The sequence below is a fragment of the Acanthochromis polyacanthus genome, chromosome 7 (genome assembly GCF_021347895.1).
Source record: "Acanthochromis polyacanthus isolate Apoly-LR-REF ecotype Palm Island chromosome 7, KAUST_Apoly_ChrSc, whole genome shotgun sequence".
Taxonomy (NCBI): domain Eukaryota; kingdom Metazoa; phylum Chordata; class Actinopteri; family Pomacentridae; genus Acanthochromis; species Acanthochromis polyacanthus.
The window spans coordinates 29,543,773-29,556,670 of record NC_067119.1 but is presented as its reverse complement, the minus strand read 5'-3'; the positions used below and the strand labels follow the sequence as shown (position 1 = coordinate 29,556,670).

At 40.0% G+C, this 12,898-nt stretch overlaps 1 protein-coding gene across 4 annotated transcripts; it reads left to right on the top strand.

The window, feature by feature from the left end:
• Positions 1-672: 672 nt before the first annotated feature.
• On the top strand, positions 673-12,891 carry hps4 (HPS4 biogenesis of lysosomal organelles complex 3 subunit 2). Of its 4 annotated transcripts, none has more exons than XR_007942902.1 (12): positions 673-991; positions 2,684-2,774; positions 2,897-3,040; positions 3,160-3,267; positions 4,463-4,579; positions 5,869-5,963; positions 6,064-6,136; positions 9,759-9,883; positions 9,989-10,634; positions 10,756-10,882; positions 11,001-11,312; positions 11,583-11,619. XR_007942902.1 is itself a non-coding variant. In XM_022196904.2 (12 exons), the coding sequence occupies exons 1-12, from the start codon at positions 945-947 to the stop codon at positions 11,752-11,754; spliced, it is 2,019 nt and encodes a 672-aa protein (XP_022052596.2). In that variant the 5' UTR covers positions 673-944; the 3' UTR covers positions 11,755-12,891. The 4 variants fall into 4 exon arrangements, 3 of the variants coding, with proteins under 3 accessions (XP_022052596.2, XP_022052599.2, XP_022052597.2); XM_022196904.2 differs by having other exon boundaries at positions 10,756-11,044; positions 11,201-11,312; positions 11,583-12,891; XM_022196907.2 differs by lacking the exon at positions 11,583-11,619 and having other exon boundaries at positions 11,001-11,044; positions 11,201-11,312.
• The last annotated feature ends 7 nt before the right edge of the window (positions 12,892-12,898 follow it).

Here is a 12,898-nt window from a genome sequence, read left to right as displayed (position 1 = left end):
CATGAATATGTGTGTGAGAAGAAATAAAGAACACTATCCTAAACTGTCAGGATATATTTAAGGACACTCTAAAGAAAACCTCCAGCTTGAACATACGCTGCTCTGGAGCTCCATATCTTTCATGTTAAGTTCGAATATTTGGTATAATTTAAGGATGTAAAGTAGCAAACTGCATCCACATTGATGAAGTTATTATGAAACGTTTGCAAAAAGAAAATAAAGTCTTTAGTAAGTAAGTACACCTGTGTAAATGAAAGTTCGTTCTGTGTGAATATTTACAGTAAATGTAAGTGACTGCAGTGCAGAGGCTCCAACTACCTTTTACTTGGTCGTTGTAAAACCATTACACGTTGCACCTTCATGCTTTCCCTACTGTATAGTTTAACAATATTTGTCTGGAAAGCCAGTATTTACTCTAAGCTGCAATAAACTACAATAAAAATCAGATACCCAGAAGTATAGCTAAAGTTAATTTTAGGTTCACTTTAAACGGCTAATATTGTCATGTAACACACTGACACTCTAAGAGGGGTTTAATTGTGCATGCGGGACATGTTCTTGTGCTGGATTCTATTTAAAACACTGAGTTAATGCTCTTTGTAACTTTCTCTGCTGGCGTGCCTTTTAAAGTTTGCTTTTTAAGCCTGCGCGTCTCCCCGGTTTGTCCCTGCGCGCTCGCCGTACTTTCACATGACTTCCACTGCGTGTGACTGACCTGCATTCCTCAAGTCTCCCCTCACACTGCTTCATTTTAATGTCCAGAGCAACACAAACGGCGGTCTGACCAACCTCTGGCCTCTGCTGTGGGGTTTAACATGTAAATCTGGTATTTATAGCAGACAGCTGATCGTTTCCGGTCCGAAGGAGCATTTGTAACTTCCGAGTGAAATATTTACTTCTACTTTTTAGTCAGAGGAAACCTTCAGGTGGCTTAAAATACATGGATGCAAGATAAACTGATGGCTGAGCTTATGCCGCCGGACCCAAGAAGGTAAGAAGTTTAACTCCAGAAACAAGCAACAGACTGTAGGGAGTGTTTACATGTTTTGCTATAGTAAAGTACCCTTTACGGGTCAAAATCCTGTTTTTAAAATGTTTTATATTGTAAATAACGTAGCAATGATAAGGAAAATGTACTTAAAGAATCAAAAGTAAAAGCACTCAATGCAGAAAAATGCCCCCTGTGGCTGTCACAAATACTAGTTAATTTCAATATGAATTAATATGTAGATCACTTTCTGTGATCAGTTGATTATTTGGTTTGGGAAATGACTGAAAAATGTCATCACATGTGTTCTTAGCAGACACCGCTGTTCAAAAGTTTGGGGTCACCCAGACAATTTCACATTCTTCATGAAAACTCATGCTTTTATTCGTGTGCTAACAGAACTGCACAAAGGTTTTGTAACCATCAAATCAACCGTTTCCAGCTAGAATAGTCATTTAACACAATATCAATGTCTAGAGTGTATTTATGATTCATTTAATGTTATCTTCAGTGAAAAAAAAATTATTTCTTTCAAAAATAAGAACATTTCTAAGTAACCCCACACTTTTGAACGGTAATTTATATCAAAATAGCTGCCAATTTGACTGATTGACTGACTAGTTGTTTCAGTTGTACTGAACATATTTTATCGGTTCTTCATATAATTTGCGTGCCAAAATTTAAACTTGCAAAGTCATTAAAGCTGTCAGATAAATGTAATGAAGCTACACGTACAATATTTTCTTCTGGTTTGCAGTGGAGTGGAAGTGGAAAGTGGCATACATGTGCTTCAAATTTGCACTTCAGTACAGTACTTGAGCAAATTTACTCAGTTAAATTCAAAGTCAAACCAGTACTCTCTGGCTCTATTTTTCTGTTAAATCTTCGGGCCACACATTATTACCATAAACCAAACAGAAATGTTTCTGCACATTAAAGTGAATGTGCTGTCATTAATAACTGGATGTCTTCAGAGGGGCGGAGGGGCAATGTTTGGAGCTTGACTTTTATTTTCAAGCACATGACCAAACTGATTTAATGAAGCAAGATCCACAGTCTGTTGTTGTTCATTAAAAAGTCTGAAAATAGTGAGATGTGCCATCACAAGTGCATTTCTAATCAGTTTTCTGCCAATAGACGGACTGCGGACTTGTCGTTGCACTCGTACAAACTGATCAGTAATAAAACTGAATATTTGATGAGTGTTTCCTATATTTTGTTTGTAAAAATGTTTAAACTTAATTAAAACTGTCAGAAATGAACATTTCTCCCAGAGATTTAGTGGAGCAGAAATAGAAAGTGACGTGAAAAGAAAAGACTAAAGGAAACATAAATGCCTCCAATTTCTCCAAGTTAAATTTGCCTCTAAGTTTGTAAAATCAAATTTCCACTGTAGTCTGTTTCTTTGTTAAATTTTTCAGCTGCTGTAAAGAGAGCAGATGTATTATTCTAGGACAGCAAACAGAAATGTTTCTGCACATTAAAGCAAATGTAGCTTGATGTCTTCAGAGCAGCGGCTTTAATAAATGTTTGGAATTCTTGTCAAGCCTGTGATCGTTCTGATTGTATAAAACAAAGGTCTTCAGTCTCTAATGTGTCACGCTTCTTTGAATCTGCATCTTGTGATGTCAGTTGTGTTTGTCTTTTATCCATCAAACGACGGTTTAGATGTCTCTGTGTGTGATGATCCTGCAGGTGTAATTACTTCTTCCTCTACGATGGATCCAAGGTCAGAGGAGAGGGCGACCTTACCAGAGAGGGGATCTGCTACTTCTACCCCGAGGAGGTCTGACTGTCGTAACGTATCCCTTTGGTTTTGTTGTGTGGGTGCTTGTCGGTGTGATTGTAGTTTAAGCTGCGGTCATTTGTGTAACTCCAGAGCTGATCATTCCTGCTTGTGTCTCTCAGACCCTTTTAGAGAAGCAGGAGCTGCTCTGCAGTCAGTTTGCCGGCGTGGGTCGCTGTGTGTCCGAGCTCTCCTCATCTCCTGTGCAGACACTCAGGCTGCGGCACAACAAGTTCGCCATCCGCATGAAAGATGACTTCTTATGGGTGAGTGGGCCCACAGGAGGTGGAAGCAGCTGCTGAGCTTGGATTTTATGGCATTTTAATTCTTCCCTGAGTGTAAGTGTGATGGTTATTCTGGAGGTGTGCGTTCATGTTCCTCTCAGGCTCTGGGCTGCTCGGTGGACGTGCCGACTGTCAGCGTCTGTGAGCTCCTGGATCAGCTAATAAACCTCTTTTGTTTCTACAACGGCTCGGTGCGCCAGAGCTACCAGGTGAAGTTTTTAAATAGTTCTACAGTCGTCTAATGTGCCCCGCCTACGCTAAAAGTCTCAATTCTAATTAAGATTTTCATCAGCAGCCAAACACGGAGTAACATTAGAGAGCAGTTTATAAAAGCTGAAAGTCAAAATGACAAAAAATAAGAGTACTGACAAAGTGAATATCAAATAGGCTACATGACCAGTTAGAAGTTTGGACACACCTTCTTATTCAATGGTTTTAATTTATTTTACACATTGTAGATTAATACTGAAGACATCAGAACTATAACAGAATACATATGGAATTATATTGTAAACAAAAAAGTGTTGATCTTAAGTATTAATCTACAATGTAGAAAATAATGCAAATCAATAAAAGCACTGAATGAGAAGGTGTGTCCACACTTTTGACTGGTAGTGTACTTTTTTAAAATACTATGATTGAAGTTGAACATTGGGTAAAGTGTCTTGCCCAGGGACACAACAGCACATGACTACGTGTACTGTATCAAAAACTGGCCTCCCTGTCCTGTCAGTGAAGAGGGATCAGCGTTTGTCTGTGTTATCTATAAATCTGTTTTACTAAAGCTCACATGCCTCACTATGTAGGTGTCAAAAATTCATACTGACATCTGAAGCTGTACTTTTTGTTACTGCGCCCCACATGTTGGAATATGCTTTAATAAAACCTTCAGTTGACCTCATTAATACCACTGGGACAATTCCATAATGTAACTACTGCTCCAACAGGCTGTTCATTTTTTCGTTGTTCTTACTCTTAATGCTTTATTATCCCCCGCCTCCACAAAGTGGAAAAGGGGGATATAGGTTTGGCCTCCGTCCATCCGTCCGTCCGTCCGTGCTTCCGTCCGTCCGTGCGTCCGAGATGAAGGGGACAGCTTTTCTCGGAAACTGTTACAGCTAGGATTACGAAATTTAGTGTGTAGCTTCACACCATGGACACCTTGATCAAGTTCGAAAATGAGACCTGTGCGATAATATTTAACAGAGTTATGGCCCTTGATCACTATTTTGGATATAGACTCATAGACATCACATGTGGCGGGGGATATTGATGACCATGTCGTCTTGTTTGTTTCACTGTTAAATGTAGTTTTTGTCTCATATAGCATCTTGAATCATGCATTTTACAAACAAATGTGATGTCTTTACTATTGTGCAATTTGTGCTTTTCTTTGCCCTGCAGCTCAACAGTCAGGAGACTCTGGCGGCTCGGTGGGCTCGGTACCTCTCATACCTGCAGTCAGGATCCTCAGAGATGTGTCACATCTTCAGCTGCTTGAAAACAATCGACTCGACTAATGTATGTACATGACGGCGCATACATACACAGAACAGTTCTGCTTTTAAGCTGCAGCGACTTTTCCTAACGCTGCACCACAATGATGCACACAGGATATGTCACAAACCTGCGGTGTTGCGTAAACACTCAGTCTTATCATGTCTTCACAAACACACAGAGGCACATTTCTGCATATTTATTGTAAATACAGAACACATATGCACTGTAAAAAAACGTTCATACATTTTATGGTGGGAAAACTATCAAACCATGACAGAAAAATTCTCTAAACTTTAAAACAGTTTTACGTAGACAGTTTATTTAACAGTGAATCACTGTAAATAAGTTAATCAGGAGAAAACTCTATTTTTAGAAACTTTTTCTCTTGAAAAAATTACATTTCCCCTCTCTTGCACGGTTATTTAATGGAAGCATGCCGTAATATGCGTGAAATCACTACTGTAATTCTTGCATTTATTTCTCAAAAAGAATACCAGTTTTCACAGTTTCTACTGATAATGGAAATATGCTGTAATATTTATAACCAGTAACGTGGAGATTTTTGCCTTTATTTCATGTAAAAACTGATAAATGGACATATGGTTTAATATTTACATATGACAACAACAGCTGGAATTTTAGCTAAAATACACTTATTAAAAGTTAAACACACTAACTGTTGTACTATTTCTTTAAAAGGTTAAAACTTAACAGTAAAATATTGAATGAAGCACATTTTTTCACCATAAAATCAACAGTATCAAGACATTTCTGTACCGTAAATGAAGAAAATATTTCACAGTGATTTTACAGTAGCGTTCTGGCAACCACAGCTGCCAGAATTTTACTGTAAAAATAATTTTTTTTTTACAATGTGAATCATACAATGTGCAAAATGTGCTATTGTTGGTGCAGTTGTGTAGCTCTTGCTAAACACGTACTGAAACACGCCGGGTCTATCAGATGATACAAATATTGTCAGATCAAAACGTTTTATTCCAACATTCACAAAAGTGTCTTTGTGTCAGAATTGAACTGATCAAGTTATTATCTTATGAACTTCTTATTGTTGAAAGTTTGAAAGGTTTTAGCTTCAATGCTGTGGAAACATCTCCCCTATATTTGCACTAGAACAATTTAAAAGGCTTTTGAACATTTTATTAAAGCTCTTTTTGCGCATCACGCTGTAGTTCTGGTTTTGAAAGGCACCACAGAAATAATGATTAATATTATAACTTTTTTGTATCTATCACCTTTACGTTTTGGTATTTTCTCGTCAGCTGAAAGGCCCCTTTGGTTCTTGTCCTCAGGTTGACCCACTTCTCCTGCTCAAAGCTGCCCTCATTCTGCAGGCCTGTCAGCGCTGCCCTCTAGTGCTCGCAGGCTGTATTCTCTTTAGAGGACGGTGAGCTGACATTTGACCACAACCATGTTGTAGCAGGATTTTTTTTTTTAAATAACAGGTTCTGAAATCTATTTTTCAATCTTTTTCCTCCTCTCCAAAGAGTTGTTAGCACGCAGATGTCTCCAGAGCTCACGATGAAGGTCATGGTTCATGAGAGTGAAACGTACACCAAGGTAGGACACACATTCAGATTCAGACGTTCTCCTGAATCTCTTCTTACCAAGTGCCCTTAAACAGATCGTTATTCATTAGTAAAACTTTTCTCCTTCTGAGAACCGAACCAGTCTCTTAATAATCAATAATTTGAACAAATTTTAATTAAGTCTCATTATAGAAATAGGCTCAGATTTTGGGATATTGTCTCATTTACTTTCTTATCTAAGATATCCCTGTCATGTCTGTACTTCAAGTATCTTGGGGTTGTGTTGGACTCCAACCTCAATTTTAAAAAACACATCAGAAAGGTAACCAATGTAACCAGTTTTTGAACATACTCGGCCTTTCATTAAATCCTACCTCCACTGCAAGATCCTTTCTCACAGCTTCACTACCTGGTCACTTTCTAGTGTCACTGCTCTAAAACCCATTGAACAGCTTCATAAAAAAGCCATCAAAGTATTTGACAAAAAGCCACAGTCATTCCATCATTGTGCAATCTTAAAGAAATATCGACTCCCAATCCTTGAGAATTTTAAATTATATAAAAGTGCTTGCTTAGTATAGAAGTGTATGAATGGGATGGCTCTACCGCCGATAGGAGATTTTCCCAAAAACAGAAATGGTATTCCTAATACAAGGTCAGCCACCAGGGGTGACTGTGAATTCAAATTTAGAAGTCCTCCTTTGCATAGTGATTTAAGGGATGTACAAACTAGAATGCTTTACCTATAGCTATCAGAGAAAGCTCCACCTTTGTCAGTTTTAAGAGACAGTATAAGACAAGACAGTCAAACTTGTGAACATTGAGAAAAACAGGCACTTTAACTATAAGCACTTTATGACAAGCTCTGCCTAGAAAGCACTTTAGGGTAGGTTTAACCAGTCAGAACTAATTTATCATCATCATCTTTGTGTTTACTATATTGTGTCTGTAACTCTGTATGTTTTTCTTTTATGTTTGGGACAACGGATGGAAATTAGCACTTGTGGTGAATCTGGCTCATTTCCTACAACGTCGTGTAAACTTATGAGATTGTATGTTCATTAATATGCACTGTCCTATCCAAATAAATAAAGAAATAAAGAAATGAAGTATGAAGCTAAAGACAGCAGCTACTTAGCTTAGCGTAGCTTAGCTTAGCGTAGCTTAGCTTAGCTTAGCTTAGCACAAACTGGGGTAACAGCTTTCCTAACAGAACATAAAATGTATGTCCCAGCAAACATTTTTACACTGAATTATTGCTTTTTGCTGTCCCTTATAGAATTCTAAATTAAAGATCGTTTTAAATTAATAGCTCTGGCTGTCTGCTTGTCTTTCCTAGTGCTTGCTTGTTTGTTTTTTAAATCTAGCAACAGGAAGTGAATAAACTACTTACGGTCCGTCCAAGTAAGGGCAGACAGATGATCTTTAAGCACTGTGACATCTTAAAGGCCTGTATGGATTAGCTTCCCTTATAACACATGATGAGACAAGAATATGATTTACGTGTGTATAATAATAATAATAATGGATTAGATTTATATAGCGCTTTTGGGCATTCAAAACACTTGAGTGTATATGTATATACACACTGTCTGTTTAGATTTTTTTCAGAAAAAAAATGAACTTCTAGTAACACTAGGCTTTATATGTGGAGTAAATGTGTGGCAGCTGATGTAAACCAAGTAAATGATCAATCGAGTGTTGCTTTATAAATAAAAAACAAGACACAACTTGTATTTGTTTTTCCAAACAATAATAAGAAAAACATTTCCTGTTTTGTGAGAGAGGCGCTGACTGGACTGTTGTTGGATGAGAAAACAACATTTTCCTCTCTGGCCTCCAACCTCATCTGTTTTTGGCATCAGACTGAGAGCATTTCATCCAAACATAGCCATCAGTGTGATGTTTAATGGCTGTTTGCCCTGCTATGGCTTTCTTTTATAATCTGTACACAAACCTGAGAATCGAGCCATTTTACAGGGGTTATGTGTCGGACTATTTCTTTACCGCTGATGCCAGGTGGATTTTGTTACCTCTTTGCAGTCTCTGTACTAGGCTAAGCTAACTGGCTCCTGGTTTCAGCCAAATAATATTAGAAATATGGAAATAGCAATAAGTATGTTGTTTTGAAAATCATTTCAACTCTATTGGATGGCAGAGCTCACACCACACCCGCAATAGTATCACTGGGATCACTGTCATTTGATAAACATCATTTTAAGTTCATTCAGTTTAGCAACACAAGTCTTAAAAATGCAATTTAACTGCACTTTTGATCTTAAATTAACAGTTATATTTTTGTTAGCATGAATACTCAGTAAAATCTAAACAAGAAAAGCACAGAGAGAACAGTACTCCGCCAAAGGTTCTCAGTCGTCGGATTTCTGATGGATAAGTCGCAGCGGTGGATTAGTAGCAGGATCACAATCATGTGATCGTCAGCAGGCAACTGAGGTAGTGTTAACTTGTTGTCATGGTTACAGTGATGCCGTGCTGCTATCTTGCAATATACAGAAATCTTTAACAAGTCCGTGGATCCAGACTATAAGCCGCATCACTGCCAAAATCTAATCTCTTGGCCTTTGTGCCATTTCTGACCTTCCTTCAAAATTCCGTCCAAATCTGTTTGTCTGTTTTTGAGTAATGTTGCGCACAGACAGACAGACAGACAGACAGACAGACAGACAGACAGACAGACAGACAGATGTACTTCGTGTTCCTTGGCGGAAGTGCCTTATTAATGTTTTATCTGCCAATTATTACTTTAATGTTATAGAACTTTTAGGTTGTCCACTGATCTCTTAATCGTATGTTATTTCACTTACCAAAGGTTTATTTGACATAATTTTTGGATGAAAATCCATCCATTCTCTCTACACCGCTTTATCCTCACTAGGGTTGCAGGGGGTGCTGGAGCCTATCCCAGCTGACTCGGGTGAAGGCAGGAGACACCCTGGACAGGTCACCAGTCTGTCGCAGGGCTACATACACAGACAGACGATCACACTCACATTCACACCTACGGACAATTTAGAGTAATCAATTAACCTCAGCATATTTTTGGACTGTGGGAGGAAGCCAGAGTGCCTAGAGAAAACCCACACATGTACAGGGAGAACATGCAAACTCCATGCAGAAAGATCCTAGGCCCACCCCGGGATTTGAACCGGGGATCGTCTTGCTGCAAGGCGAAAGTGCTAACCACTAGTCCACTGTGCAGCCCTGGATGAAAATTACACTTTAAATAAAAGTTATTTTACTAGAGTCATACTGTGTAATATTCTTTGACACTGATGAGTTTGTTGTGAAGTTTGTTTGTTCCTGACTGATGTCCTCTTGCGCAGTCAACAAAACAGGTCCACCATCATACTAACGCTGACTCACAGCCACACAAGTATGAATGCAATTTGCCTTCAAGAGACGACATCTCTCGTAACAGAATGATAGATTTGTTTCCTTTTTCTGTGCTGTGAACAGCAGTAGCAGGTCATCAGTATCCATTTTGGGCCCAGACAGAGCACACAGCGTGGGCCTGGTGCCACTGTTTACAGAACATTATTGTTCATCAGTGTGGATTCTCACATCATTATGACCAATAAAATGCGGAACTGTTACTTTTAAATGACAAGCAAGTGTTTTTGTTTTTCACTCAGGGCCAAAGGCTCAATGGACCGAGCACATCCAGCTCGTTCGGTGGTGCTGTCAGCTCTACAACCGTGTACTTGACCATGTCTGAACTCCAGTACCTGAAGTCTGCTCCCGTCGACAGAGATTCCAGGTAAGATCTTCGTTTACAGAAGGTGTTTGACTTGGCCTATAAAACAGGACGCTTGAGTATCATTTTCAGAGTTCTGACCAACTCAAATGTTTTTACACCTTCCAGTTCACATTCTACTCCTAACAAAAACGTCCCTCCGAAGAAGACCCGCCTGTCGAGGACTCTATCCGACACGCCCTCTACAGAGTCAGAACCTTCTTACCCCAACTCGTCCCAGACACCCCAGAAGACGTCCTTCAGCCCTCACTTGTCAGGATCAGATAACTCAGTGTGCAGCCCGACTGCATCACAAAGTGCAACTGATTCTCTCAACCTGTCACTGCTGTCACTCAGGCCTCCTCTGTCCAATGGAAAACACTGTCATGAAGCTGAGGAGGAAGCGCTGGAGGAGTCGTGCTATCACAGTTTTCACAACAACGGAGATGGAAGCAGTCAGATACATAGTGAAGAAGACAGCTCGGTGTTTGAAGAAAATTCTCATCTGAACGGAGACGGTGACGCAGCTGGTGAGGCAGTGTTTGACTTCAGAGGGACTGATTCTGGGAATGAGCAGTCACATGGCGGCGGTGGGACGGATCAAGGCCGCAAGGCAGAGATGAAAGATCCTTCTCATCTCTCAGGCGCTTTTGACGACTTAGAGCAGAGTCCGTTGGTGGACGTGACGCTGTACATGCACCGGGTGAAGGGCCTGGTGCTGGCTCTGCTGGTGGAGCCTCATTTCTTGAGCGACGCAGTGTCTATGGAGGAAGTGGTGAGAAGAAAACGTTGACTTTTTTCCGTGACAGCGGCAGAATTTGATTTGCACTAGTTTGCGTTTGTGATGCTAATATTTGGTATTGTGTATCAACCCTGCCCTCGTGGTTTGGATCCAGTATCACAGCAGCCTGGCTTCACTCAATGGACTGGAGGCCCATCTGAGGACCATCTCTCCAGGGGCCCCCGGTGCTCCAGGACCCTACGTCTTTGCCCATTTTGACTGCATTCAGAGCACACTGACAAGTAAGAGCCCTGTAATGTACTCTCATGCATCTCTCTATATTCACTCTTTGGTGCTTCCCAAACTTTCCTCTGCACCTTTTTTCATCTCTGATCTTTCTAAAAATTCTCTCTTTTCCAGTTCCCCTGCTTTCCCTTTTTCTGCTACAGTGAGCATAAGCCCTGGTGTGTCTTCTCAGGGACCTGGCTGGGGGGTTTGCTAGTTTATATTTGTCTTTGCATGAGCTAATGGCTAATTAGTAAGACTGTGATCGGCATTCCTTTGTGCAGCAGGCAAGCCTGTCCAGGTTAATTTGCCTCTGTTATTGTGTGTCCCTGCAGCCAACCTGTCTGGCCGACCAGGGGGAGCCCCGGAGCATCCTTTTGTCAGAGCCACATCACTCCTTCACTCGCATTTCTGTAACACTGAAACTCTGCAGGAGGCTATTATCAGGTCAGCGTGGCAGTGACGTGCTGGAGGCCAGGGGGGGTTTCTTGCTCCTCTCAAGTAGAAGTTGGGGGTGGGGGGGATGGATTTGTCGTTTTATTGTGTCTTCCATCACATCCCACCAATCCTAAACATTCCTCCTTTAACTTGTACAGATCACACTCACATTTACCAGCAGAGAAATGCTTCCCCTTATTTGCTCTGAGATCTCATTATTATGTCACCTTTCCGGGCCTCGTGCTTGAAATGTAAATGTGTCTGACATTTTCACTGCAGGAGCGCCGGTGCTGCTGTGTATGGAACCCGCAGCGTGGCTCAGGAGACTTACTTCCAGCAGCACGGAGGATCACTGAGGAACTCGGGCATCCCTAACCACCAAGACAGTGCCTTCTCGCTGCCCAGCAAGGCCCGACACAGACTGATGAAACACGGGGTTAACCTGCTCTGACCGACAGCATCATGGCACCTGCTCAGTGTTCAAGAGGAGTTCCAGTCAAAAATCTAAACACCTGTGCTGTGAGTAGCCTTAAAAAGTTAATCTGAAAGCTCTGACTGAGGGAATTTTAAAAGCTTCCTCTGTTTTGCAGCAGCTGTGGGTGACGTGTGCGAACTACACCATGACTATAGGGGTAGCTCACTTCTTTGACTTTTTTGTGGTTAAAAACAACAAACATGGTTTTTATAAGGCACTGATTTAGCTTTGATTTATCATTATTCATGTTAATAAGAATATGAAAAAAAGAATCAGAAAACATATCAAGAGGAGCCTGCTTTGAGCTTTGGTCTTCTGTTTTGTTTTGTTTTTTAAAGTTGTTAAAAGTGAGTTTATGATGTTGACCGCCACACTTCTATGGTGATGGAACAGCACACATGTTGGTATCTTTTGAATCAGTGACTAATCACAAAGTCCATGATGGTAATAATATCAAAAAATCAGAAGTCCAACTCCAAATGGTTGCTCTGTAGTTCACACACTGCTGCAACACATAGTCTGATACTAGAATGTAATGCGCTGTAAAACATTTATGGTACTCACATTCTGAGAAGAATTAGATTTCCTTTATTATTTTGGATCTTGACGATAAATTTGCCAAGACAGACAGGAAGGGCGTTAAAGGTGATTGGAAGTCGATTCTTCACGTCTTCACATTCTTTTATGCTAAAGGAATTGCCATTACATCTAGACATCTATAATTTTGACGTAATAAACTCATGTTAATGCACTACACCCTCTCTCCTAAATGATGCTTCTGCAATGCAGCAAATATAATGTTGCTCATGTTTTTGTTTTTGCTTTTAATATGAAGTTTAGTCTATGGCAAGATAAAATGTTTGCCAGTTTTGACTTATTTATACAGAATCTCTCTTTTCTTTTGCTGAATCTAGAGCAGTTTTTCTATAAATGTCTCCATTTCAAATCAGCCATTTGGTAAGGAAAACGTGTTGTTTATCCATTTGTTTATTAAAGCTACTCTTTTTTTAATTTGAGAGTGTCATATGTTTAAAAAAAAAGTGTATTAAACATTTGCCAAGAAGAGATTTACTGTGAATTCCTGCGTTATTAAATGATTACATGATCCACTCACTGTTGA

Coding starts and splice junctions, on each gene's coding strand:
- hps4 (XM_022196904.2), top strand. CDS start 945: ATGCAAGATAAACTGATGGCTGAGCTTATGCCGCCGGACCCAAGAAG. Junction 3,268..4,462: donor CGGTGCGCCAGAGCTACCAG/GTGAAGTTTTTA, acceptor TTTGCCCTGCAG/CTCAACAGTCAGGAGACTCT. Junction 11,045..11,200: donor TACAGTGAGCATAAGCCCTG/GTGTGTCTTCTC, acceptor GTGTCCCTGCAG/CCAACCTGTCTGGCCGACCA.